The 12,080-nt window shown below is 48.1% G+C and overlaps 2 protein-coding genes across 2 annotated transcripts; one reads left to right on the top strand and one right to left on the bottom strand.

The window, feature by feature from the left end:
- The first annotated feature begins 279 nt into the window (after window positions 1-279).
- Window positions 280-2,341, top strand: LOC117212840. Its single transcript, XM_033457897.1, has 2 exons — window positions 280-1,519; window positions 1,956-2,341. Exons 1-2 carry the CDS (start codon window positions 280-282, stop codon window positions 2,339-2,341), a joined length of 1,626 nt encoding a protein of 541 aa, XP_033313788.1.
- Window positions 2,342-11,028: 8,687 nt separating this feature from the next.
- Window positions 11,029-11,445, bottom strand: LOC117212839. The gene has a single exon (XM_033457896.1). The coding sequence runs from the start codon at window positions 11,443-11,445 to the stop codon at window positions 11,029-11,031; it is 417 nt and encodes a 138-aa protein (XP_033313787.1).
- Window positions 11,446-12,080: the final 635 nt, after the last annotated feature.

Raw genomic sequence — 12,080 nt, 5'->3', positions numbered from 1 at the left:
CTCAAGCTAGCCGGCCTAAATATCCGCAAATGGACATCAAACGACCGGGATCTGTAACGAGGATTACCTGAGGAAGACATCAACAAGACATTACATCTCGCAGAGTCCTCAACATTAAAAACACTCGGCGTCTTTTGAGATTCAGCAGACGATTCCATTCTATATTCTGTCAAGACGATCAGCGACACTTCCAGAGTCACAAAACGATCAATCAGTCCGGTCATCGCACAAATTTATGATCCACTGGGATTGTTCGCTCCGGTAATCGTCCGAGCAAAAATGCTTTTGCAACAAGTCTGGACATTGAATGTAGATTGGGACGAATCTCTTCCAACAGACTTACATACAGAATGGATCAGCTACCACACACAATTGCCGTTGCTAAATGCTGTAAGATTCCCACGGAAGCCCATCATAGAATCCGTAACGAAAATTGAACTACACGGATTCTGTGACGCTAGCGAAAGGGCATATGGAGCGTGCGTATACATGCGAACGACGGACCAAAAAAACAATATTTGGACTCGACTCCTCACGGCGCGATCGAAGGTAGCGCCGCTCAAATCGCTCACCATACCACGTCTCGAATTAAGCGGGGCACTTATTCTGACCTCCCTGATTTCGTCAATACAACAGGCCCTGACGACCAAGATATCGCGGATCGTATACTGGACTGATTCCACCATCGTGCTCCATTGGATCAGGTCTTCGCCGCACACCTTAAAAACATTTGTGGCGAATCGAGTGGCCGAGATACAGACCAAGACCAACATCACCGACTGGCGTTATGTGCCTACCGATGATAACCCAGCGGATCTCATCTCCCGAGGTCAGACGCCCAAGGAATTCCTATGTCCGTCTATTTGGAAAAACGGGCCAAGTTGGCTCCTGCAGAGCGAAAACCATTGGCCGATCTGGAGCCCGACACCGTTGGTCAACATCCTGGAACAAAAAAGGACGATCTGTCTAACAACGAATATCAACGACAACACACTCCTGCACCGATATTCGTCCTGGACAAGACTAATAAGAATCGTCGCTTGGTGTCTTCGATGGAGACATAACCAACACCGATCTGCCCATCTCACAACAGACGAATTACCTGCGGCGCACAACAGATTAATGAAGATAATACAATCCAGTCATTTCGCAACAGAAATTCGGACACTCCAGAAAAATCGAAGCAAGGACGTTGGAGGAAAACTACAGCCATTAAATCCCTTCCTCGACGAAGAGGGGATACTACGAGTCGGAGGACGACTAACCAACTCCGCTATACCCTTCAACCAAAAACATCCATTTATTTTGCCGAAATTCACTGTAACAGAGCACCTTATAGAGCAAGAACACCGGAACAACCATCACACAGGGATACAAGCTACGCTATACGCGGTGAGACTGCGCTATTGGCCGATCGACGGCCGTAGCCAAGTGCGGCGCACTCTCAGAAGGTGCGTCCGCTGCTGCAGAGCTAACCCTCCACCAGTGGAATACTTGATGGGTGATTTACCAGAGGCGCGTATTACCGAATCGCGTCCGTTCACGAACGTCGGAATCGACTACTGCGGCCCATTCTATATCAAGGAGAGGAGGGATCGCAACCGACGTAAAATCAAAACATACACTGTCATATTCGTTTGTCTGGCAACAAAGGCGAGGCATCTCGCGGCGAGGATACTGCGCACCCATCCTTACCGACAATGGCACCAATTTCGTCGGGGCTAACCGCGAGCTGCAAGAACTCCGGACCCTATTGCAGTCCGACGACCACCAGGAGAGGGTACAGAATTTTCTCGCCGACCGACAGATACAATGGCGTTTCAATCCTCCGAACCCACATTTTGGCGGTTTATGAGAAGCCGCGGTGAAAGCTTTCAAACGCCATCTCATCCGCGTCGTCGGCACGGAGCTCTTGACCTTTGAGCACCTCAACACCCTTGTGATTGAAATTGAAGCCATTCTTAACCCACGCCCACTGACTCCCATATCATCCGATCCGAAAGATCCTCCTGTCCTCACTCCCGGTCATTTTCTAATCGGTGATACACTAACAAGTCTACGGGAACATGATAAGGGCAAACATAACATTCGTGAAGGCACCGTAGTAATCCTCAGGGAGGATAACATGCCATCTATGCAATGGCGTTTGGGCCGCGTAATCAAGGTCCATCCAGGAGTCGATGGAATCATCCGGACCGCTATCGTGCAGACGGCAACAAGCATCCTGGACCGTGGTGTCAAAAGACTGGTCCCCTTACCCATTCAACCAGATCCAGACGAACTTCCACACGGAGCGAAGGAATTCACCAACGACGCACCTGACTCCACAGCCAGAATTTGATCGGTGCCCTCTCAACGGAGGGAGGATGTTACATCGCCTGAGACATCTGCACGCCAGCCCTCGCGATCGGACAGCCAACGGCCTGCGTCATTCCGACCCTCAATAAACCTAAGGACCCACCATAACTTTCACTTCCCTGTATTGTGTCAACATGTGTCTTCAGTCAATCCATTTGTGCTGAAGAATTTCTTAAGCCTAAAAATATTTTCGAAACACATCCGGTTTTTAGAGCGGTCCTTGGGTTTATTAGGCGCACTTAAAAACACGGAGAAAGCGGGTACGCACCTATTAGGAAAAACCGAATAGCTATCTAACAAAACAAGCTGGTTTTTCCCATGAACAAGGTCATCTGCCAACCACGATGGTAGGAGGCTTCCTACTCATCCCATCAAGCATTAGTGTAGGTCATGACCAATCGACACCGCGGATCGTTACTCTCACTTTTCCTACCGAAAAGTGTGAACAACGAATCCGCGTTCTTCAGGCAAAGGGGCACACCCACACCGAACTTTCTTCCGTATTAGCGTAAGAGCGGCAAATCAGTCTTAATCTAACGCCTAACGTTTAAGTCTAAACACAATGCTAGAGGAGCGTAATTCACGGAAACTATCTAAGTCGGTTCTCGGTATTGTCGAACATCCATCTCCTCTACTAAATATATTGTAGTGCTACGTCCACTAGTACATTAAATTCAATTATAGGAGCCCTGCTCTAGCGTGCATATCTATCTTATCTTCGTGCGATAAGTTGTTATCTATTTATATCTACTCAACAGTGTAATCTAAGTGTTGGAAATATATAACTTATAATTCTGTGAATCACAGTGTTATACAAACTGAATCACCCCTATTATCGCAACGGAAATCAGGGGATCGATCAATTCGTGGTGTCGATTGCTATAATCTTAACGGGAATTTACGACTCCCGTTGACGTCTCTCCTCGCGATTGCGCCTCCCCGCGATTGGTGGAAACTACAGACTCGATCGCGAGCAGGGCAATACATTCCGATCTATCAGTTAGCAACCAGTTATCAATCAGTTATCAGTTAGTCGCGCGAAACAGTATCTAACAGTATCTACAGTATCTTGAGCATTAACGAGTATTAATCCGCGATTTCATTTTGCAATTTATACTTTGTACTAACGACTCACGTATACAGGCTGTACATTAATTTATCATTTTAAATACAGGGTGGTTGGTAACTGGTGGTACAAACGGAAAGGGGGTGATTCTACGCGAAGAAAGAAGTCGAAAATATACAATAAAAATTTTTTTCTTAATTTTTTTAAAAATCTACTGTGAGGTTCGTTATAACGAGACGTGATAAAGTGCACGCGTACCGAGCGAAAATTCAAAGTCGATTTTCTCGAAAATAAAGTCTCAAACGAAAAATTTTTATTGTATATTTTCAACTTCTTTTTTCGCGTAGGATCACCCCCTCGACGCTTGTACCACCAGTTACCAACTGTATATTCGACGGTTTCAACAACGAGCAGTCTCGTCCTTTAAACCTCACGTACCAACTATTTTCTACACATAAACATCTACACGTGTATCTTGTTTTATGTAACGCTCGATGGATTTATTCAAAGTTTCTGTTAAGTTTCTACAAACATTCAATTAACAAAAACGTCGAGTTAATTTTTTAACCTTAGAGGTTTTTATCTAACACGTGTTCCTATAGAAATCATTCGATCACGTGTGTCTGTAGGATATAATATTATTCGTATCTATTTTACTACCATGTAGTATAATGCATTTTCTAATAACACAGCACTACATGTTTTAAAATAACGAAGTACTGTTTGGTTCGAAACAACGTATGACTATGTATATCGAAATAATTGTTACGACCGTTTGCGGAGAGACGCAGTCGCGAGGAAAACGCGTCAGCGAGAGGCGTAAATTCTCGCTACGATTCGGACAATCAACGCCGCGAATTAATCGTTCCCCTGTTTCGATTAAGATAACAGAGGTGGTTAGAATGAGTTTAACATTGAATTAACAGGGTTAACATAAACTTGTATATTTGACAATATTTAAAAATAACATTATGAACACGCCACAAATTATTTAACGATTATACAATTAATTTGTTAATAATTCGACCCGCCTTTATAATATTTCTTGATACATTCGTTAGACTAAGCGACTTTAATTTTACTCGTCTGAACTTCTCGATGCATTCCTTTTGAATCCTCAAATGATACTGATGCCCTTCGATTTTTTCTTTGTCTTCTATGGGAGACGACCCCCACTGCGCTCGGGTCACGCCACCGTTCGCGCCTATGCTCATGCAACGTCAATTCACATCAGAGATCAGGCCACACACCGCGGGCAGGATGGCGCCCAGATGTCTGCACACCCTTGGCATGTACCCTCAATAGTCCTAAATACATATCACAGGTCTTGGAATTTTCATAGTTAAGGTCCTTCAGACCAAGCGAGTATCTCTCGTCTTAGGTTTCCTTTTATGTTTATTGTATACTACGGGTTAACACGGAAAGTTAGTTTTCCTTACGTCTGGTATGTTCCGTTAACAACTTTCGCACGAGGGTGGCAAAGAAACTTCCTGGCCCACCAACCGTCTTATTAACCAATCGGAGACGGTGTCTACTACCCTCACTTCCCTAACCAAAATTGTCATTAACAAATCCGATAGTCCCGTGTCCTTAGACACACCCACCCACATTTATTCTGTATCCTTAGAATAGTCAATATATCTTTACCGGTCTCTACCCTAATAACAGTCGCGTACTTAACGTATCAGTGTAACTAGGTTTCACATAACGTGGTTGGAGTGAATCGTGATTTATGTGTGTTAATTCAGTGTGTATTGCATTGTGATTGCTGAATTCATAATAAAGTTTAATTAAAACAAAATTAATAGTTGTGTTACGACTCAGCTATTTCATTTTATCATCCAATCCTCAAGTTTACGTGACACTCACGTATGTCACCTTCTTTGTGTAGATGAAATAACGGACCGAAGACGAATCGACGTTTCTAGAACTATGCGCTTGTCACGTAAAATAAAAAAAGGAAATCTCAGATGAAAAGGAAGATAAAATATAAAAAAATAAAAAGAGAATTTATTTTTAAACACTTGTGTAATATCGGAAAATAAGGATAGAAAATTTTTCCCGATTACTTACAATTTATTAATATTAAATTGAATATACAAATATAAATTGGACAGAGAACGATATTTATTTAACGGAAACTAAATGCAATACTCGTATCTATATCAAATAACTTTACAGTTATTTGACCACTCTCGTCACAACGAATCTAACACACACACACTCTCTCTCTAACAACTCTATCAATTCTCACGACTCTACTCTTCGACGACTCGAAACCTCTAACGACTCTACTCTTCGACGACTCAATTAGCTCTGATTCTCGCAACACGCACACTTTTCGATTCGCCTTGGATAGCGAAACCGTCCTTCTTCTAACGTTGTCTATTGTTTCCCTCATACCTATGTAAGAACTACCAACTACGTGCCTTTAGTCACGTAGGCACTCTTAAATGTAAACGAACCACAGAAACACGACGTACACAGTTTTTCTACTTTCAGCTGATTTCTAATTCGAATTACTTTACGATATTGCACTTGGTTTACACTAATTACTGGTTCTGAACTCCAGCCGTGACTTTCGAAGACTGAAGCTCTTACAATTTAAATTTCGATTGGATCTGTTTCTTTTTTCTTCGTCCCTCAATAACCCCACTATCCGCGCGTTTGTTAGGCGTCCGCAACCATTGCCACGTACGCCTTCTTCTAGAACATTCGGCGGAAGGACCGTTGGGATATCGATGGCTCATTAGGCACTTCGGCGATATGCGTTGTCGCCGAATAATACAGCGCCAAGAACATCGGAAAACCATACTATTATACATATCCAGATAACTTCGAGCTACATCTTTGCGTGCAAAACGTTTACAAGCAATATCAATTTTAAAACACGAATATACGATTACTACAAGTTCCACTTTAACATATTTTGATTTTAAACAACGTTATATCGCAGCTGCTCTTCTGGAAATTAACAATATATTTATTTTTATTATACATTATGCCTTCTGCGTTCTCATGTCTCAATTTTATAGCTTTTAGTGTTATTCAAAATTGCAAATGATTTTGCCAATAAAGTAAATAAATAAGACATCACTCAATAAATAAAATTAATAAGTAAATAATCAAATACTTACGAGTAGTCAATAAATAAATAAATAGTTACTAGTCATTAAATTATGTCAGTGGATAAAATATATAAATAATTAAATGAATAAATAGTCGAATGAATAATTGAATAAATAAATAGCTACATTTCTTCTTTCTCATCATCCGTCTAAAAATATGTTAGACATCTCTATAGAGCTTCTTAGAACGTTCATCACAATAGTCTTCATTTCACTATCTGTGATCCCCATCATTTTTTAATTTTTCATTGTATTCGGTGTTATTGCCCCTCTACGGCCCAAAAACACGGGTAAAACCTCTCCATCGTCGATTTTGTACATCCGCGTTAGATGGTTTAGGCATGGGAAGTATTTGTCGATCTTTTCTTTTTCCGCTTTAAGGATGTAATCTTTATTCTCGTAGCGGATGGTGACGTCGACCACGAGAATCCGTTCCTCGTTTTTAACCCCTTAACCTACGATTTACGTTCGAGAATTTTGGGCCGAAAACGTAAACAAGCTATTATATATCATATTATATATGTAGTATCGTGGAAAAAGGGCCTGTGGTGGCACTCGACAGCAAATACCACCACTGGACACTAACTAGTGTCGGACGACGGCAGTGCAGTGGTTAGCGCCTTAGGTTACGAACGTTCGGAACCCGGGTTCGAATCCCGGCGACCGGAGTCCGACTTTTCTTCCACAATACAAAAATGAGAAGAAAATTGGCCGTACCCAGCAGTGACATCTACAGCGCTAAGCAGCTCATGATACTACATATATTATATTTGGCCCGATCATCGTACTACGGGCTATGTCCATAGTTGTAGGTTAAGGGGTTAACTAGGAGGCCCGATTTAAACAAATTACCCCCTTTAATGTAGGTTCGACAAATACTTCGCTATCTTTGCTCTATTTGTCCGCGAGTAGTGACCACCTCATTGTGCCTCTTAATACTTAAACCTTTGGTGAATTTTTTTTCTCTCGGCAGGCGACGGGGTAATGTCGGACTCAAATCGACTGAAACCCCAAGGTGGTCATCCTGACGTTTGGCAGAAGTGTCCCGGGGTTTCTTTCGAAATATTACCGGGGCACCCCTTCGTCTTCTCCCTGTTAAGGGAGGCATCCTTGTCTGAATTGGACCGCTAGGGGGGACCACACCCCCTAACGCCACGTTCCCTTGACCGTCGTGCAAGTCCGAGGGGGGCGCAGACCCCCTTCGGCGTGACGGCTCCTTTAACGGACCTAGGGCAGTGGCGTGCCGAATCCCTTCGGTGCAACACTTTAGCTGGATCCTGTTTTTTCTCCCTCTTCCTCTCCGTTCGCTCCTTCGTGAGCATGACTTGCTCGCAGTAGGAGTCGATGGCGATGAGCTCCTGATGCCTCATCAGCATCGCCTCGACGACCACATCGGGGGTCAATCTCTCGCCGATGGCGAGCCGCAAGATACGACGCGGTTCTTCCCAGGCTGGACAAAACTCCAGCGTGTGCTGCGCCGTGTCATCCTCTTCCTCGCAGTGGAGACGGATGGAAGTCCTCTCTCGTCGAATCCTCCGGCAGGTACTCGCCGAATGCTCCGTGGCCAGTGAGAACCTGCGTCGACCTGAATGTCAGCGGAACCCCGCCTTGGTCCCTCCAAGCCTCCCAGTTGGCGACCGGCCCTCAGTTTCCCCTCCTCCCGGACGTCTTGGGTCGACTGGCCGGCGGAGGGCGGGGTACACCCGTCCGAGCCCAGGCTCCTCAGGTGTTCGTACACCCGTCGGAGCGCAAGGGCCTGCAACTCGAACGGATGGGACGCCGCCAACACAGCCGCTGAAGCGTAGGATATGGTTTGATATCCTCTCACTATGCGGGTGGCGGTCGTCCTATGCAACCTCCTTAACAAGAGTAAGTTGCGACAACTCGCCATCAGGACTTCGACCCATATAGGGGCCCCGTAAAGGACTCAAGACCGAACCACTCCCTTGTAGAGTCGGCGAAATCCATCTCCTGCTCCAACGATGTTCGGTAGTAAGCCGTATAGGGGGTTGGCTGTGGCTGTCACCCTTGGAACCAGGAGCTTGAAGTAGCTGGGAGTGAGAGCCAGGTATTTCAACTGATATCTCACCGGGACTTCTTTTCCTTTGATATACACAAACAGTCCAGGAGGTGAGGTTCCCCTACGGTGGTGATCGAAGAACCACAAGGCTTCGGACTTTGCTGGCGACGCGCTCAAGCCGAGCCTCTGTATGACGCGTATTACGCATGCCACGGCGGCCTCGGTGAGATTCACGGCCTCGTTCCACCAACGTCCCCCGGCCAGGACCAAGGTATCGTCGGCGTAGCACACCATGCCTGTGCCCGGGGACATAGGACATCGAAGGACCAAGTCGTGATCCGCAGGATGGGTTCCAGCACTGAACTCTGTGGAACACCACGCTCGACCGGCCTCCTCTCTTCACCATTTTTGCCGGTGTACGCGACTTATTTGTCGCTCAGATACGCCAGAATGACACGAACGAGATACGACGGCACCTTAAAGTGTTCCAAGGCCTCCATTATCCCGTCCCAGGGAATGGCGTTGAAGGCGTTCGTGACGTCCAAGAAGACTGCCAACGCCACGCCTTCTCAGGAAACCATGGCCTCCGCCATGGACCTCACTCATTTCACAGCGTCCACCGTCCAGCGACCGCGTCGAAAGCCATACTGGCTATCGTGCCATCCAGGCACTCGCTCCGACATATGGGCCTTCAGACGGGTGGCAATTATCCTGTCAAATAGCTTGCCCACCTCGTCCAGAAGGCACACTGGCCTATACGCGGACGGCGAGTCCAACGGACGACCTTCTTTCCGTAATAGGACTAATCTCGCCGTCCGCTATGTCCGGGGGTAGACACCTTCTCTCGTGCATCTGGTGAACAGGTGCCGAAGACGAGGAGCCAAGGTGTTGATTGACTCCGCCCGAACCCAGCCTGGGATTCCATCCGGATCCGGTGCCGCGTTGCGGAATGCCATCCTCTTTGTCGCTTCGAAGAACTCTTCCTCGGTGACTCGTAGCTCTTCGCCCCACTTCGTCGTCGTCGTCGTCCCGCTGGAGGAGGAGGATGGACATGACTGCCTCGCATCGTTGTCTTGCCGTGGGAACAAAGTACCCATGACATTAGCGAGAAACATCGGATCCATGTGCGTGGTCAGCGGGGAGTGGGGGCGAAGGTCGAACTTCTCCGTTACTAATCGATAAGGCCGCCCCCGCGGATCGGATTCGACCGATTCGACGATTTCCGTCCAGGACCGAGCTTTCACGATCTTGATCTCCCGCTGAAGAGTGCGTCTCGTCTCTCTGTATGCTTCGTAGTAGCGGGTGATCTCTGCCTCGTCGCGTATCCGCCTACGACGACGGGCCCTCAAGGGTCTTTTGCGGGCCCGAACGCAGCTCGCTCGCATTTCCGCGATGTTGGGGGTCCACCAGTATACACATCGGTTGTGTCTACCACCAGAAACGGAGCGCGGCATCGAGGCGCCACACGCCGCGCTCACGTCTTTTCGGAGGCTTTCCGCCTCCTTGTCAACGCTTCGCGACGACTACACGGCATCTCCTTGTCCCTCTCTTTGAGACGCCACCTTCGTGGTGGGAGGCGGGAACGGTTTACTCCTCGGATACTGCAAGCCTGTGTAGCAGCAGATGTAGTCTCAAGGGCCACCTCCATCAGTATGTAGAGGTGGTCGGACAGAGTCTCAACCCCGTCGGCCACTCTCCAGTTGTAGATTCTTCGGTACACCTCGGAGGTAGTCCACGTGACGTCGACCACAGAAGCCTCTTGCCGAGCCCCTATTTGCCAGTAGGAACCCCAGACCTGCAGGCCAATCGGACAGCATCCTTCCACGAGTGTCCGTTCTGGCGTTTCCCCATTGCGAGGAGTGGGCGTTGAAATCCTGAAGGACGAGTACCTGGCGGGGAAGGTATCTTCTGATGCATTCGCCAACTCCGTCCAGGAAGTCCCCAAACGTGGCCAAGCCGCTGTTAGGGGAAACGTAAACGTCCGCCACTGCTATTCCAGCTCACTCGGCCGCGACATAGCCGCTGCCAAGGTCAAGCAGGACGCCGGGGGCACTCAGCGCTGACGTCGGCGTTATGGCTGTTGATCCATCTAGGGCCCCGACTCACTTGGGGGCGTTAGATACACGATATGGCTCAGCCACCACCGCAAGGGCGATTTAACTCTCTCGGATGGTCTGGATGATCTTGCGTCCGTCTTGATCTTCCAAGGTTACTTTGGAGGAGGCGCTTGAAATTATTGTGTCAACTCCATGGCCCCCTCCCGGCCATCCACCGGCGCTGCTTTGGCGGTGCTCCCTTGGTTCCTTTCCGCAGCTGGCTCACGGGTGGGTCTTCTCCTCTTGACTTTCGGGAGAGCGCATGCCGCCCCGCCCATCCTGTGGTCGGCGGGTGCCCCGAGCACAGGGTGCAGAGGCATGACAGCCTCTAGCACGATGTCCGCTTCCGCCGCACCTGTATCACAGGTGCCCTCGATCCACAGTGAACACGCAAGTTGCTCGTACGTGTCCCAACTCCAAACACTTGTAGCACTTCACAGGCCTCTTCGGAATGGCTATAACTCTTGCAGTGGACCAACCCAGGGCAACTTTTCCTGTCTGGGCTAATTTCCGGGCTCCAGCCACAGGGCACTTTATCCAACCTGACCCGAGGCCGCCTCTGGAGGCGCCGATCTCTCCTACTTCACCTCCGCTCTGCTGCAGCTCCTCCTTCTTAACCAAGATATCTATCCCGATCACTCTCAGCCCCGCCGTCCTCGTTAGAGCGGCGACTCTCACCGCCGTCGGATCTAGCCCCTTGGCCAGGCACGTCGGCAGCAGTGACGCCTTTCCCCTGTCCCTGTCTCCAGGAACCCTTATGATGATGGCGCCCGTCATCGCCTTTTTCATATCGACGGACTCCAGGCCGATCTCCGCAAGCAGAACCTTCTGTCTGGCCGTTGCAAGGACGTCGGCGTACGCATCCTTACTCCCTCATTCAGCGTTGGAGTCACCGCGGATGTTCGCAGTGTGCAAGGGAGCTTGGCCAGCGTCGGCCCCTTCTTCGTTGTGGCGGCGGCGATTGGTTTCGACGCGCCTATCATCCTTGCCGGTGGGACCAGAGTCGCCCCTTTCTTCGCCTCTTCTCTAAAGGCGACCGTCTTTCCCTTCTTCTTCCTCTTCTGCTTCTTCCTTTCCACCACTCTCCATTCGCAACCCTCCTGTTCCCTCGGGAGCGCCGATGTTTGAGTGATGAGACGGGTGGCAGAGTGGTCTGCCTTGCGTCGGGATTCAGGGATGCGTAGTCGTCGACCCCCAAATCGCCCCTCGATGGCTCTTAATATGTAGGATCCGAGCTCGTCGAACTTCTTCTCGTGAACTCTCTTCTCCTTCCATACGGTCGGAAAATAGGAACTGTAGCATAGAATGTTGAATATTTTTGCCAATATTGCGGGCAGGCTAGATATCATTAAATGTTCTTTTTGAAATCCACCTGGTCCTGCCGCAGGCTTTTTCCTGATTTTACTAAGTTT

The sequence above is a fragment of the Bombus bifarius genome, unplaced genomic scaffold, assembly GCF_011952205.1.
Source record: "Bombus bifarius isolate JDL3187 unplaced genomic scaffold, Bbif_JDL3187 scf7180000008398_frag, whole genome shotgun sequence".
NCBI classification, from domain to species: domain Eukaryota; kingdom Metazoa; phylum Arthropoda; class Insecta; order Hymenoptera; family Apidae; genus Bombus; species Bombus bifarius.
The sequence above is the reverse complement of the archived record's forward strand: the minus strand, read 5'-3'. Positions and strand labels throughout refer to the sequence as shown.